Raw genomic sequence first — 16,256 nt, forward strand, 5'->3', positions numbered from 1 at the left:
AGGTCCTGTGCTTCTTTAAAGTTCACTAGGACCCCAATGAAGGATATTTCAAGTCTGCGTACCATAGATTAGACCTTGACCTTGCATAGAAATGGTCCACTTTACCATTCAATACGCAACATTACAGGGTTTTAGAACAGTTTCAGAACAAACCTAATGACCCCATATTCAAGAGTGAGAAGGTTCTACTGAAGATGGGGCTTCAGTAGAGAGATTAGGCTGCTCTATTAAAACTGTACACAATCTGGTGGCTTATAACACTGTGTGCACTGCACTAGTTTGTGACACTGCCATCATGTTAAAGTATGGTAGGGAATATGCTAACATTATTTTTCATACCACTCTCCACAGACCCTCTCCTTCCTCTCATGCTTCTTATTTGGATGTAAACTGAAATTTGGCAGTATGGGAGCTATTCATCTTCTGACTTGTTTGAGTTTCATTGCAGTTAAATGATCAGAATGGCACACTAAAATAATGTGAGTGAGCATAAACTGGCATTGAATACTGAAATCCCTTTACCAGTGACAGAGAATTTCTTTTCATTTTTGTCTGACTGGATACCACAACGGTGCCAAGATGAAGCTCATCATGAACGTATTTCCAATTTCAGCGGTATATTTCAAAACACTTTTGGAATAAATTTCAAAATAAAGCACAACTAATACCACTGTGCAATGCAAATCACACTGAAACCCAAAACCACTTGAGAACAAATACTACAGACCCTTTACAGTGTAAATTCTGGCATGAAAGTAGAACATGGCATTCAGAATTTTAGTGTGTTTTTGTTAAGGCAAAGAAAAAAAAAAAAAATCATTACAAACGGCACTTCTAACCAGACACTTACTTTCTGTGTGACAGTTTCCAACAACGTAAAAGTGACTAAAAATGTGTATGTTTTGTCATACAACAAATCTAGAAGGCTTTACCTGTCATAAAAAACCCAACAAAAATATAATATCAAAGTATTCCAGTGTAGAACAAATATTTACATCTGTATTCACTCTACAAGTTATGTAGAGGTATACAAAGAAAGATATGATATCATGATTGTCCATGAAGCAGTTATGGAGCAGCATCTGGGAAGTCAAATTTCACACATTACGTCAATATGTGGTGCAAGTGTGATAGTACTGTTCAGAAATGAGACAGAAAGTGCTCTGTGTGCTTTCCACTTATGGTTTTGCAAAAACGGCTTATATTTGTTTCAGCAGTCTCAGCTAAATTAATATCAACAGTCTGACCAAATCACTGTCACGTGGCTATTTGTGTTACAGTCGCTTACTTCTCTCTATCTAAACACCAAAGCATGTATTTTTTTTAGGGCTGAGGTAGCAACAAGACAGGAGAACTGAACCAAAATATAGTTTCTTCTTGTCATTCCTCCATCTAATAAGACAATATGTCCAAATCCATTCCATCCAAATTTCTGTAGATGTAACATCAGCATGCTGCCATGTTTACCCTCTTTCATCAGCACAGAAAGTCAATACTGTCTTGTGATTACTGAGAATAAACCTACTCAGGCAACAGAATGATTCACTGTCTCCTTCAAACTATCGCCATCTGTGAGGTTCAGCAGAGCCAACCTTTGGTCACTGGTCCTTTCTCCATTTGGTTCTGAATCTTCAGGTAATCCCACCAAGTCCTGGTCCTGCTCAGAGCCACTGGGCTCAATGTCAGGATAAATGACGAGGAAACAGGCAGTCAGGAATCCAAGAAAAGAGCCTCCAGAAGCCACTACAGGAATGACACGCACGCTGCCTACTGCTTCCACCACAGCTCCAAGGGCTGATGCAACCAAAATCTGGCTGATATAGACCTGGATATTAAGCAAAACTGAATGATTCAAACAGCAGTATACACTGTAATGACACTCTTACTTTGCACAGACTCTTATCACCATTATTAAAGCAGAAAGCACTTTATTATGACACAAATGTGGAAACACATCATGTTACCATAGCCCACAGGCTAAACCATGATGTCTTGAGATCCGTTCAAAGACCAAGTCCGAAGACTCTTGATGTTGCTCATTTCAAATGACAAAATTTTACTTCGATGGATGCCATTGGAACAATTTAAATTAAGAGTTAATGGGAACATTTCATTCTGGACAAAAAAGTATGAATGCTCACCTGGCAAGATAAGATAGCGCAGTCAATACCAAAACCTCTTCTGGTGTTTGCTGGACTGTGATGAATATACTGAGGAGAAAAACAGTAGAGGGTAGATTTTTGTGGAGGTTCTTTTTGAAACAGAGCAAATATGACAATGTTACATCAACTTCAATTGCTGTAGCGTGCACACATGACTGACACAAGACTGCCTGAACTGTCTTAAATATCCACAAATTTCAAGGTTTTGCCAGTTGCAAAATCTCTTCTATAAAACCAATGTAACAAAAAAACTAAAAAAAACATGGGTGCTTCTTGTTATGTGTGTAAAGTGCATGCTCTTACCTTAAGTTTTATTGTGTACATAGGGACAGAGTGCATGCTTATGTGTGTACTGTCTGTTTGTGCAAATACCTCTTTGATTTCATGGTACTGCCCAAGTAATGCATAGGGACAGTAGGAGATACTCATGGAGATGATGCCCATGCTACTGATCATCACCATGGCAACATAAACATTTGGGAAGATGGCCATGACAGCAGTTCCTAAAGGTAGATAGAGATCACGTTTGCCTTTATTCTGCATAAGAGTATATAACTGCTCCAAGATCCACTGTATTTCCTGTTATTGTTATCTTTTCATTCTGTTGTAGCAACTGACCTGTTGAGAATCCCAGAGTTCCAACAATGTAGATAACCTTAATGCTCAGATCAAAGTTGTCCAGGTATTTCTGAAGGATTGCTGAGTGGACAGACAGGAAAAGGGAGATGGAGAGATATCAATTATTGGAGACAGTGTAGAGAAGAAGGTTAGAATGGGAAGGGGGAAATGTATTTAATTACATGGAAAGAGTGTTTGTGTTTTACCAGAGCACACAGCAGCTGTAGCAGCATACACCACCAGTCCCCAGCAGCCCATCTGTACTCCTCTGTTATAGTTTTGTAGCTCTGTTGAATTGGCTGGAGCCTGAGAAAAGCAGAAAGATTTTAATGTTATGATTTGACTGGATAACTAAAATCGTAGCTTTTATGTGCGGCACACATGACTTTGTGTAGCACGCTGGATTTATTTATCTGTGTTCTTCTACTGTCTGGTCTCCATCATATACAAAATCCTAAATGATGTCTGTTGGCGCAACTGTTTTTAAACAGTAAGAAATATGAAGGCATATATTTTATTTAATTCTATTCTAATTAATTATTATATATCTTCTATATGTATGCGGCATGGATGGGATACAACTTCCTTTTGATTGCACAATCCTGTGTTGTGAAATAACAATAAATGAACCTTCATACCTGGAGGGTGTGGAGGTGTGTTTAAGAGTGAATGTAGGTGTGTACCGTAGGATTTCCATTGTAGATGACTTGTCCCATGAAATCAGTATAAAACACAGCTTCAGCTATAATGGAGAACCATGTGAGGAGGTGGCACAGACACAGTCTCCACAACTGCCTCGGCATCTATTGAGGACAGAAGATAAAAGAGTCAACTGCAGCAGTTTCCTTGAAATGTTGATGTGATTCAGTGCAATAATAGACAAAGAACCCACAACATTAATATAACTCAATATTTAAGACATTTCCAATTTACTTCACCCTCAACATGGATAACCAGAGCAGTCGAACAGTTGTGCCTCGGTCTGATCCTCCCTCACTACTGGAGCCCTCAGATGACAGACTGCTGGCTGACAGCTGCAACACCTGGCGGTCTGAACACTGCTGGAGATCACTCAGATCATTCAGACTGCGGGAGGTGGTGATTGGACGAGGGCTTGAGGGCGCTATCCGTCGCAGTCGATAGCGCTCTGATCCGACTCTCCCATAGTAAGAAAAAGTGAAGGAGGGCTGGAATGAGAAAAAAAATCTTATTGCATTTGCAAAACTGAATATGTTGTCTAGCAAATATTTGTGACTGTGAAAAAAGTAATTCCAAAAATGCTAAATGCAACTGTACTTGTCTGTAGAAAGTGTGGCGATGTGGCCGTGATGAAGCCGATGTGTTGGAGGGGCGATTTGACAGTCTAGGGGAGGCACAGCCTTTTACTGCATTGGAGTGGTCAGATGAGGACAAGCCAGCATTGACACCATTGGCAGTTTTGACCTGCTGGAATAGGAGAGAGGCACAGACACATATGCATTAAAGACAGAAAAATAAATTGAAGACTGATGAGATCTGAAAATTAATCTCATATCAAATATCTTGCTGACACTGACACTTGATAATACTGGTTTCTGTTCTGGAAATGTAATTTTAAGCAAACAGTCATCACTAAAGCAGACAATTTCACCTGTGTTTTCAGATTGGAGTCCTTGGAACCAGATTTGATCTGTAGGAGAGATGGAGGACCGTTTGCTGGACCCTTAAGTTCTGGTGAAGTTGAATTTGTAGGCTCCAAGACTGGATTCCCATCAGTAAGGGCATGTGGTCCACCAGAAGGAGACGGGGACCCAATACTGTCTGATGGCTTAAAAACATCCTCTTGATCTCCTTGCATCTCTGGCAGAAAGTGATGCACCTCTGGCAGGAAAATTTGTGTGTCTGGGTTGAGGTCAGGATCCAGCTCAATTGTAGCATCTGGCATTGCTAAGACTGAATCACTTTTACTCCGCACTCGATCCACAGCTAAGAAGTCCATTTCCCCTTCCTCATAATGTGATTCGTTGTCCTCTTGGGATAGGGGGGCAGAAGCATCCTCCTCTGCAATGACATCGAGTAAAGGTGGCGTGTGGCCAATGGGCTTGAAAGACAAGTGGCTGGTAGACTCCCCATTTTCTGTGACTTTAAGCTGGCTTGATGGAGCAATAGGTCGCTCGGGGATGCTGAGCATGTGCAGTGTGACGGATATGATGAAAATGATGCCTGCAAAGAGGAAAAGGACCTGTTCCTGTGATTTAAATGCTTGGCCTAGGGCTGTTCCAGTCCAGTCTAGACCACCCAGCATGTAACCCACTGCTCCACCAAGCCCTGAATAGGAAGGAATGGACACAGATACACATTAATCATTGTACAGTCTAAGAAACAAGAAGCAGCTTCTGAAACTACACTGTCTATACATTTCTAAAACTGACATTCTGAGAAAATTGTGGGTTTCAATTATATATATGTGTGCACTAGATGTATGCTTGAATAGCTGATATTTATACATGTCTATGTGTATAGTCAGCCCGCGTGTGTGTATGCGTGTGTTCGTGTTCATACATGCATGTCTTACCAGCAGAGAAGGCATGAATATTCAGAGCCATATCTTGCTCCTCCGTGTCAGCAACATCAAGAAGGTAAGCTCTGATTGGTCCCTCAGAAGCATCAGCACAGAAGTCCAGCACCACCACGCCTACTACAGTGAGGACAATGCCAAACAGCTGATTGCCTGGACTGTCACCAATGGAAAGACCTGACAGAACACCATAAAACATATACAGATAGGGTTAAAGAGTAATTACTGTTATTTGTACATGATCATCTCAAAAACCCACTACTCACCTATTAATGATCCATTTAAAAACAGCGCCACTCCCAGCAGCACACCTACACACAGGGCCAGAATGAACGGTCTTCTCCGGCCCCATCGCAACGTACAACGATCACTGGCTGAGCCAATCAAAGGTGTGAAGAAGAGACCGAGAATAGGACTGAGGAACCAAGTCAAACTATAATATTGCTCAGGAAGACCTAGAAAACACACACATAAGCAAAATGGTAAAGTTTGGGCTGTTTTGTCCTCTCATGTTGGTATAAAACTCATCATTAAGTCAACCTATTCACACATTTGTCATGCAGGAACTTCCCAAAATAACTACAACTGTCAGGGTCTGGTAAGCTTTTCCATTGTTTTTTTACGCACAAAAATGTTTTCCCACGTTCCATTGTTTTTAACGGCATAGCACATGATGGCTCTTTCATAACAATGCACAGCTCAAGAACCACTAGTGCTCTTAAACATCTTTCATCACCAACAGCTCTTGGGGTGGCAGGAACATTTGAGATAATGGGGTGGTCTCTTACAGCAACACAGACAGAAATATGCTGCAACCAACCAGGAAAGTGGTGAAATCACCTCCAACGGATTCTGTTATAAGACAGAACCAGGCTTCAGTATGCAGTGAAACACTGTAATGAGTTGGCCCAAATATGTGCTATCTGCTAGATAACAATATCCTGATTTTCCAGTCCTTATAAAGAAGTGGACTTTTAGTTTAAATGTAAAAATCTTACAGATTTAAATACATTCAGCTGGTTGAGTGAGCTGGCTTGTTCTCACGGGAACAAGTTAACTATACTGCCTTGCACTGCTCCAGTCCTCCTTCTCCCTTAAGTCAACAAAACAGCAGATGACATTCTCTCACAGTAGGTAAAATGTCTTGCTTTCTGTCGTTATCATCGCTGCTCCCTCTCTTATTAGTCAAGATACACTCATTAGGTATGCTTGTGTTGCAAGAAGGAAAAGCCGGACAAAGCTGTTATCCTGCTTGAATTATTAAATCTAAATAATAAAATAACATAGTCTCTGGTTCTCTACAGCTTATGTATGACAATAAGTTCTATTCGAACTGATGTTCATATTCAGTAGCGTATGGACTCACTGTTCAAAAATTGTTACCCTAATAAGAAATCTTTAGCATACAGCACATCAATTTAATGGATGGACAGAAAAATAAACACATAGATAAATAAAACCACACTGACTTTGACCACCAAAATCTAATCAGTTCATCCTTGCATCCATATGGATATTTGTGCAAGATGTATTAAAATTCTTGATATCATGTTCACAAGAATGGGTTGGATGTGAGTTCACAACGACCTTAACCGCTAACCTTTGATCACCAAAATCTAACCAGTTCATCCTTGAGTCCAAGTGGAAGTTTGTGCCCCACAAGAATGGCATGGATAGACTGACATGCCAAAAGCATAATGTTGCCAGTCATGGCTATTGCCTGCGCACAAGCATAAAAACACAGAGCTAATGTTTTAACTATCCAAACGAGCAGTGCTTCATCCAGCCGTAACATGTTAATGTTTCTACAGGTGGCGTTGCCATATGTTATCACAACGTTAAATATAAAGAAGCAAAGAAACAGTGCATGGATTTTTCTGCCATCCAGCAACTGCTTAAGGTTTCTTTTATTGAGCAAACCTCTCCCCAAACCAATAACAGTAATAGTCAATTGTTGACCATTACCCACATTGTACAGCAGCTAATTTACAACAACCTTTTCGCTCTCACTGAAGGTCTGGCATCTGGACTCTGGCCTTTGAAAAGACAACAACTAATTTATCTACAGATACACAGTAATTGATATCACTAGTAGTACAATCCTGAGTCCAAAAACGATGGGAGGCTGTGTAAAACATAAATAACACAAAATGTGTTGATTTACTAATCCTTTTAGGCATACACTATATAGACAAAGGCATTAGGACACCTGACCACTATACCAACATGGACAGTGCATTTTAAATACAGCAAATACACAGCTTTGAAACCATAACAGCCTCCACTCTTCTGGGAAGGCTTTGTTTGCTCCACGTGGGAGAAGTTTTCCCATACCAAACTCATCCAACCATGTCTTTATGGACCCTGCTTTCTGCGCTGGGGCACAGTCACAGTGAAATAGAAAAGGGTCTTCCTCAAACTGTTGCCACAGAGCTGGAAGCATAGCATTGTCCAAAATGGTATGCTGAAGCATTAAGCATGGTATGCTGAAACATTAACTGGAAGTGAGGGGCTTAGCCCAACCTCTGAAAAACAGCCCCATAAAGGGGTGTCTCCAGATACTTTTGTCTATATAGTGAATACCCAATTGAAAAGTAGAAAGTAGAAAGACAGTTCATTCATGTTTTTATTATTTCACAGTCTTCATAAATGTTATTAAATATATGCTTGTTCTGAATTTCATGCCAATAAACATGTAAAACAAGTTGGGATAGGGTCAACAAAAGACTGGGAAAGCTGTGGAGTGGTCAAAAACACCTGCTTGTTACACTCCTCAGGTAAAAAGCTTCATTTGCAACAGGTGGTAATCTCATGAAGACTAAGTCGCTCTTAAACAAAGATGGGGCAAAATTCATGGACTCAGGAACCTTTTTCTAAAACCCTCTGGTAAACAGATATAATTTGCAAAAGACTGCATTTTGTTTTTACATTTTGAAATCAGGCTTGTACCAGAGCAAACCTGAATGCTTTGAAAATGCTTTCACAAACATCCTGAATGAGGTTTGGCCGAAGGTTTTTAAAACATAATCTTTCTTACAATATTGTGAATAGGGAGGAAAAGAGAGAGATCGAAATGTGCTGTGTTAGACATTCTTGTCATACCTAGCCAGGGGAATATGCCTTTGTTTCATTTCTGCTATGGTGGCAAACCTGACATTTAGCCACGTAGCCCTCAGTAGGCTACTGCTGGGCACACAGGTTACACAACACAGTGGTGCAGAGAAATCAACAGATCCAGTCAAGTTCCCTAGTGTGGCCACTAATGCATGGCTAATTTTGCGGCAGGAATTTATACTGATGGGGTCTATTTTTTGGACAGTTGTGGTGGGCTACATCACAAAACTAACCAAACTATTCATATACACAGAAAAAGAACAAATAACAAGATACTCATGACTGAATTTACACCATGTGGGTCTTGCCATGAATATATCACTAGGATGCCTGACAAGGGAGAAAGAATGTGCTACACAATTAAGTGTAAACACTGGCTTTAAAACCATACAGCAGTACCGATGGTACTAATAACACTAATGAACTGGAAATCCCTGTGCTGTCAGTGTTTGCTTAAGTGAGATAAGAGCAGGAGTGTATCTGAATGCATTGCATCTCCTTACCTATCTGCAGCAGCACTGGCGTCACCAGAGCGGTCTCCATGGCATAGCAGAACTCACGTCCAAACATCACTGCTCCATGCATTACCCAGCGATGCAGAGGGATCTGCACACCTCTGCCTTCATCCTCCACATCCTTCTCACTCCTTTCTGTTTCTTCCTTACATTTCTTTTTCTCTGGAAGACAATAACCTTCCCTCTCTTCTGCTTCCCCTCCCATTACAGTCTGGTGTGACTTCAGAGAAACCAGTTATTTTGCCTGATAGTTGATAAATATCAGTATATACCGCTTAATGCTGCTATTTTCTTATATAAATAAAGCAGAACTGTGCTTGTTATTGTATATTAAACAAGTAATACCTGTGGTTTTCATCTTGACCACTCACTAATTGAGAATCTGAAGATATCCAGAATGATCAGTCAGTGAACATTTTTGCTAGTCAGCATCGACTGGTTTCAAAGGCAAAGAATTTCAAATAATTGAAGCAAAAGGAGAAATTAATTAGATTAATGTGCTCAAAAAATGGATACAGCAAAAATATATTCCATACATGTTATCATGTCTCCATCATGCTAATATGTGACCAGTTGGCATAGCTCAGTAGCTCAGTCAGAGAGTGGTATTCCTCACAATGGCTTGCACAAAGACAGAGCAGAAACGTTTGGCACAGCTCCACAGGTATACAGAGAGGAGGAAGCAAAAGAGGTATTTAAAAAGTCAGTGGCAATATGTGGGTTATTAGTAGTTATTCGTGGTAAGCCATGAGAAAGGTAGGTTAGCCTTGGTCTCCGAATGTGTTTGCTATAGCTGTCAGTGTGTGTTGGACAGTATGTGCATGCATACAGACTGAGTAAGACTGCAGCAATGTTCAGCAGAAATCTGTGAGGCTGTGCAATAAGTTGACGTCAAAGCAAGTGGAGAATCCTTGCCAAGGATTGAGTCACACCACAACCTGCAAAAAATACAGACACCAGTTAGAAGCTAGTTTAAAATAAATAAATTTAAAAAAAAAACAGGGGGTAGCATTGCCCTGGTGTCTTATTTTCTGAATTTAGATTCATACTACAGATACTGAGAGATAAAGTACAGCTTTTATCATTCCAAGCAAGTATCATGTCATGGGTCAAATACCAGAAGGCTCCCATGTGCAAAAATTCAAAAATTCTCTGGATCCCATAATAGGCTTAAGAAAAATGCTGTCCGGCCCTGAAGTTTACAGATGGAATATACATTGCCCACTGCCCACTGCCCCGGGTTTGTCGCCCACTGCCCCGGGTTTGCTGTGTGTGTGTGCACGTCACTTGGGTGGGTTAAATGCAGAGAACAAATTTCGTTGGAGTGAGTTCCCTCCAATGACAAAATATGTCACTTTAATACATCATAAGACAGAACTAAAGAATAAAGCAATTTTACCACACCCTAACTATTTGAGATTACTGCTTGTATCTTCTTGAGTCTGTTACACTCAGTGACATCACCTGAAACCGGAACATGTAAACTACAAAACTGTCAGGTTATACAGCCTTTATACAAACAATGAAAAACAGCCCGATTAAGAAATCAAACACTGTTACAAGACTATAGCTATTGCACAACAAACTAAGGCTACAGTTAAGTCCCATTCTCTCTCGTCTTTACTCAGTAACATTATGTTTGTTAGGGGCAGTTATCCAAAATGTAAGTTGTCACGCATAAGTTAATGTTTAAACATAATAAACCTAGCTTCAGAACTCTGCCCACATATGGGAAACAGTCGTGTGAAAAATTCTGTCGTGATAACTTGTTCCTGTGTGTAGTAACCACGCTACACGTGTTTTACACCTCACTGAAGCACGAGCTGAAAGTACGTGTTTGTAACAGGAACGTATGATGGGTATGCGGCTGAGGGGCTTGCTGTTCCAGTTGGGACATGTTTGGCTCCGGGGCAGCTCTGCTAACGGGACGACTGACTTACCTGAGCTACCTACCGTAGTGACCTGTTCGAGAGTTCACCTTACATAATTAATAAGCGTCACTTTTACCATGTGAGGACGGTGCACGCCTGACTGGGGATACATTCACGTTAACTTTGACTGAGGTCTGACTTGTGGCTAACGTCACATCAGCGAGCTTGGTTGGCTAATAAATTAGAAAGCTAATGTTAGCAAATTAAGACAGACAGACCCACTTATATTAAAAACTGAAAAATATAACATACCTGAGATTTCCGGAGATCCGCTAAGTTAAATGTAAAAGTAGCCCCGTGTTATGTAGGCTATCTTTTCGATATCGTAACAGCAAAACTGACGGTTTGGGTTAGCAACCTGGCTAACTGAGTGACCCATCTGTTTTACTGCACTCATCAATCTCATTGGTTTCCACAGTAACAAAGCGAGGCGTGGTCACAAGGAAACGCAAATTGCGTCATCCAGCTGCTCACCTTCAGGGCGGGGAATTTCGGTAAACCCACAGTAATAACGCTTCGCTCACAGTGTTACGTTTATTACTCATCAATGAACAATACCAAAAGTAAAAAAAAAAACAGCAGTAACTGTAATCATGGATCAGCAATAATAATGTATCATTAATTTCAAAAGAGGCAAGATATTTCATATTACAATAATGGAACATTTAACTTCATTGCTTTTAGGGTTTTTTTCCCCCCAAACTTAATTCCTCAAATATAAAATTATTTAAAACTGATGAGGCTGATTTTACAAGAACAAGATAGAGGATTTGGTCTAAACAAAATGTTGTACGCATTTTCAACTCGTTCGCTAGAATATCCCATCAGCATGAAACAACGATAATAACTCCAAACCACGAAAGCACCATATCAATATATAGCAAAACAACGCCCCTTTATATTCTCCTAAATATGGTAAATGTGACTTTTTTTCTGCAAAAAGAGGTTCTGATTGTTGTTGATGAAACAAAAATGCCATAACATTTACTCAACAGGACATAAGATCCATCCTTGCTATAATAACAAAATGTTATTACAACACATTCATATTCATTCACATTGTGGGTACTTTCAGTCGTCCAAGCAGTTTCCATTTGAGTGACAAAATCTTCTGTTGGCTCTTACTGGCCCCTGAAAGGCAGTGCAATATTGCCATCTGCTGCACAAAAGTGGTTATTGTTCCCAAATATTTTCTTGCAGACAATCCAAATGATCATAGTGTTAATCCCGGCAAAAGCATATCACTCTCCACCTATGGCAAACAGATACAGGTGTGGTCTGTTTTACGTTATGATTGTCCTCTGCATCTTCTTTTCTAAAGTCAACATTTCTGTCTTGGTTATTTCTAAGGTTTTCTGAATAAGAGAAAACAGCTATTGCTACTGCTCCTTTTGCTCTGGCAGCTGTGCTCTACAGGATCTATGAAGGGATTACATACAGAATGAAATGTCTTGATGTTTATACTGCAACTATTTAGACTATCTCTGCTTCACTGTGGATAATCTTTGTTTCATGTTTCAAAAAATGAATTAATTCAGGAAAGTGTAATTGAACCCTGCAAATATTTCTTGCACAAGTTCACTTTAAAGGTACAGTTTAAAAGACTGTAATGATGTAGATAGGATTACATAAAATATGAATGTTAAGAGACTAGTCTAACTTTTTAAATGGACTTTGCGTTCCGATAATAATGCACTTAAGGCCACTTTGTTCTTTGTTTTCAACTACATTGCTTACATTTGACATTTGTCCCCTGTTAGGGACCTTGTTTCACAGCTGAAAATTCACATGTCTAAAGTTATGAAGGTTTCTTGGCATGAAGTTAATGTAAAGGTTGCAGACTAAATTTGTCTTTTGTAATTGGTTTAATTTGATCTTTTTTTTTTTTTTTTACTGCTATTGCATCACGGCTGTTGATCTCAACCTCTTAATGTGCCATTTTACAGTGATGCTGTTATCACAGAGCAGCATGTTGCAGAGTCCAGAAATAACAGGCAACTATCCTCAGGTGACTGTGACACCTCAGTAACTTTCAGTTCTCTTGACCCGGGATTTGCAGCGTGTGGTTCTTCTCCATCTTGTCTCTCTGCAGTGAAGTGGAAATCTTGGTCATCATGATCACATTATTAGTGATGGCAGTGGCTGTCCCTCCTGATGCCTTGGAGCTGTGCTGCATACTGATGATGTCGCCACTAGTCTGCTCGAGCTCAGCACGGCGAAAAATATTTCTCATAGTAGCCTAAGGGAGAAAAAGACAGTAGATTATTCAGCGTAAATAACTGAGTAAATGAGGATGATGGATGGACAAATTATGGCTGGAGGCAAGGATGGATGGATAGATGGACATGTGACAGAGGGGAAGGAAGAAAGGACAGAAAGAAAAAGACTCCAGTATTACCTGGAAATTGTTTGTAACAAAGCAGTAGACAACAGGATCCATACAGCTGTTCAAACTGCTGAGAGTGACGGTCAAGTGGTACACTATCACATGATGAGGCATATCAGGGTGGAAATATACCACCACCTACAGCACAAAAAGACAGCACAGCCACACGATCACATTGATGATACAACCTGAAGAGTTCATAAACACATTAAGGCAGCAACATCTACCTAGTATATTACAGTCATTATAATCCGTTCATCTTGATAATACTGTAGTTCCCACCCTTTTTGTCTCATGACCCCTTAAAACAAAGCAATATGAAGTTTATCTTTCAGTTATGAGCACCTCGACTAGTCTGTCTCAGACTGTTTCATTTGAAAGATTTTTGTAGGAAAATAAACATTGCTTTGTGTAATTGCTCGAGGGCTTCGGAGCTACAAAAACACGAGGTTGATATTTTAAAACAATGTGTCTCTCACTCACCTGTGTGATGTGGAAGGGTGTGAAGCAGACAGTAAAGATGATCAGCACTGTGCACAGCAGTTGAACAGCCCTCCTCCTCCTCTCCCTGAGGAAACACAGTTAAAACCACCACTGTGACTTTTCATCAGCTGTAAGCCTTTTCAGAGCTGCAAATGTGAGTCATTGTTTCCTCAGTCCTTTTATTCTTGCGTGATATGTTCTTGTATCAAATGCTTGAATAGGTTTTACATTTTTCTCTATATGGGGAAATAACAGACTAAAACCAGATGATATTTTGCACTTTAAAACTTGTGTCTGTGTATTCAACACTGGTTATACCTGCTCTGCTGCATCAGACGGCGGTCGGCTAGAGCCCACATAATCCGCAAAGTAAAGACTACAATGATGATGAGGGGTAGAAAAAACTCAGTGATGGTGAGAAAGAGGAGCTTTAAGAGGCAGCAGCCCGGGTGCTGGAAAGCAGTGGAAAGGAACGAGTAGGTGACCACGATGGCGAACAGCCAGACAGAGACACACACGCATTTTGCCACACTGGAGTTCCTCCACCTACGGGAAGCTTCAACCTACAAGGACAAAAGTAAATATTTAGTTTTAAGTTCCTTGTAGGTTTGGAGTCAGGAAAACAATCCTGCTGCAGCACTACATACAAAACCCACCTGCACAATGGCAAGGTAGCGGTCGACACATATGCAGGTCAGAAACAAGATGCTACAATACATGTTGACAAAGTAGCTGAAGATGTGCAGGTAGGAACAGGTGAGACAAGCTCCTCCGCTGTAGTAGAGCAGGATGCGAGTCGGCAGAGATAAGTTCACCAAGAGGTCTGTTACTGCCAAGTTGATGGTGTAGATGACTGAGGTGGTCTTTTGCTTGGTGCGGAAACAGAAAACATAAAGTGCAACGATGTTGAGCACCATGCCCATCTGTGGATGGAGGGGAGAGAATAGTTATAAATGTTCATACAGACTGCCAACTGTGAGTTCTCAAACAAATGTAGACATATCTACTTATATTATAAGGGTTCTGTAAAGATGCATACCAAAAATATAAGCGAGTTTATGACCATCAGTGCAATCCAAAGGCCGTAAAAGTCATTGTAGAGCCCCTCATCTAAATGAGCCAGTCTCTGAAGATATCCTTCCATGCCACTTATGTTACCGGGATTGGCTGTTACCGGCAGGACGGGAAGTGAAGTGTTGAATAAAAGCCAGGATTCAGTGCTGTTGAAGTTCTTCATAATGATGATGTTGAGCGTGGTGATTCAGAGTTGGCCCAGAAACTGTCAGAGAAAATCACACAATTTGACAAAGTAAAAATGCTCTTTAAAATGTAGTCTCCTTGCAAATATTAATGTAAGATTAAGATATTAAACGTTGCTGCAATAGCCATCTGTTCCTGTTCAGGGGCTGCAGGCTATCTCAACATTCACTGTGACATTCACACAATGTAATCACAGGGTTAACATACACAGCAGTGCTGAGATTCAAGCTGCCATTTTCAGGTGCAGCTAGAGGCTTTTTGGTTTTTGGGGGGGGTTTTGCTGCAAAATCTGCTTAAGATTTAAGCTGCCTTTTTTTTTAATCATAATTCTGTAATACTAATGTTTAACTGGTTGTTGAAATAGATTTGCATATACAAACAAGCATCCCTTTCCAGCACTGTCTTGCTCTGACATCTACTCTCTCCCATCTCTGACCTCAGTGTGGATGTTGCTGTTGGCATAGCCACACAGACAAAGCCACTTTAAATCAATTTTTGATTTATTTAGACTATTTGTTTATGATATAACAATATTTATTTATGTTTCCAGCAATGTTTTGTGAGGAGCGATGAGCTTACTTATCCCAGGAAGTTTTCATGAAGTATTTTTTTTTTAAAAAAAAGTAGACTTCACTGACACAGATCTTACCCTTTCCGTAAAGCACAGAAATGACACATCTACCCCTTTCTGGTCAAGATGTGACCTTTTCATGGCAGACATAACATGAACATGGTTTAAATATCTCAGAGGAGATCAGATCAGATCTGAGCCACTGAGTCATTTTGTGCTTGTGTAAAATAATCCTCCTCTGTATGTCTGTGTTTGTGTTTAATTGCCTCCAGAAAGAAAATTACTGAATTCTTCTCATAATTGGTATAAACAAAATGGATTTGGGTAAACTGGATAAAGGATAACACTTCTTTCCTGGATATTTACAGCTGATGAACGAGTCTACGGTAAAATTTATTGTAACTGGGCACAACACTGAGACCAATGCATTTTATAAATAACTTCAGTAGCAAATCAGATTCATCTATCAGGAACACTGACTAGTCTGACTGTATTAAAGTCTGAATTTACTAAAATAAATCCTTGCTGTATAAAAGTGAAATAGGAGCTGCAGAATGCACAGTCAACATACTTATAGGTGCAGACAACAGTTAATAATGTATATGACTTCAAAGGAACTGTCACAGATGTTAATGTTGCAAAATGTCACCTTCTGGTTA

General features: G+C 40.1%; 2 protein-coding genes across 3 annotated transcripts; both read right to left on the bottom strand.

Annotated features, from left to right (window-relative positions):
• Positions 1 to 1,375: 1,375 nt before the first annotated feature.
• LOC124064978 (solute carrier family 45 member 4-like) lies at positions 1,376 to 11,326 on the bottom strand. 2 transcript variants are annotated; one of them, XM_046399940.1, is made up of 13 exons: positions 11,150 to 11,326; positions 8,955 to 9,904; positions 5,604 to 5,792; positions 5,335 to 5,514; positions 4,411 to 5,087; positions 4,077 to 4,223; positions 3,719 to 3,967; positions 3,464 to 3,583; positions 2,987 to 3,086; positions 2,781 to 2,861; positions 2,535 to 2,665; positions 2,142 to 2,210; positions 1,376 to 1,825 (listed from the first exon to the last, which is right to left on the bottom strand). In XM_046399940.1, exons 2-13 carry the CDS (start codon positions 9,169 to 9,171, stop codon positions 1,526 to 1,528), a joined length of 2,460 nt encoding a protein of 819 aa, XP_046255896.1. In that variant the 5' UTR covers positions 9,172 to 9,904; positions 11,150 to 11,326; the 3' UTR covers positions 1,376 to 1,525. The 2 variants fall into 2 exon arrangements, with proteins under 2 accessions (XP_046255896.1, XP_046255895.1); XM_046399939.1 differs by having other exon boundaries at positions 4,077 to 4,226; positions 11,150 to 11,325.
• Positions 11,327 to 12,763: 1,437 nt separating this feature from the next.
• LOC124065118 (G-protein coupled receptor 20-like) lies at positions 12,764 to 15,017 on the bottom strand. The gene is made up of 6 exons (XM_046400225.1): positions 14,806 to 15,017; positions 14,423 to 14,689; positions 14,085 to 14,329; positions 13,767 to 13,851; positions 13,296 to 13,421; positions 12,764 to 13,136 (listed from the first exon to the last, which is right to left on the bottom strand). Exons 1-6 carry the CDS (start codon positions 15,001 to 15,003, stop codon positions 12,930 to 12,932), a joined length of 1,128 nt encoding a protein of 375 aa, XP_046256181.1. The 5' UTR covers positions 15,004 to 15,017; the 3' UTR covers positions 12,764 to 12,929.
• Positions 15,018 to 16,256: the final 1,239 nt, after the last annotated feature.

This window comes from Scatophagus argus, chromosome 9 (genome assembly GCF_020382885.2).
Source record: "Scatophagus argus isolate fScaArg1 chromosome 9, fScaArg1.pri, whole genome shotgun sequence".
NCBI classification, from domain to species: Eukaryota; Metazoa; Chordata; class Actinopteri; family Scatophagidae; genus Scatophagus; species Scatophagus argus.

Excerpts from the sequence above, each read along its gene's own strand:
- LOC124064978 (XM_046399939.1), bottom strand. The coding sequence starts at position 9,171 with ATGGGAGGGGAAGCAGAAGAGAGGGAAGGTTATTGTCTTCCAGAGAAA. Across the intron at positions 4,227-4,410 it reads ACTCCAATCTGAAAACACAG|CAGGTCAAAACTGCCAATGG; the intron begins GTGAAATTGTCT and ends CTCCTATTCCAG. Across the intron at positions 2,862-2,986 it reads TACAGCTGCTGTGTGCTCTG|CAATCCTTCAGAAATACCTG; the intron begins GTAAAACACAAA and ends CTGTCCACTCAG.
- LOC124065118 (XM_046400225.1), bottom strand. The coding sequence starts at position 15,003 with ATGAAGAACTTCAACAGCACTGAATCCTGGCTTTTATTCAACACTTCA. Across the intron at positions 14,690-14,805 it reads TAAACTCGCTTATATTTTTG|ATGGGCATGGTGCTCAACAT; the intron begins GTATGCATCTTT and ends CTCCATCCACAG. Across the intron at positions 13,852-14,084 it reads CGTCTGATGCAGCAGAGCAG|GGAGAGGAGGAGGAGGGCTG; the intron begins GTATAACCAGTG and ends GTGTTTCCTCAG.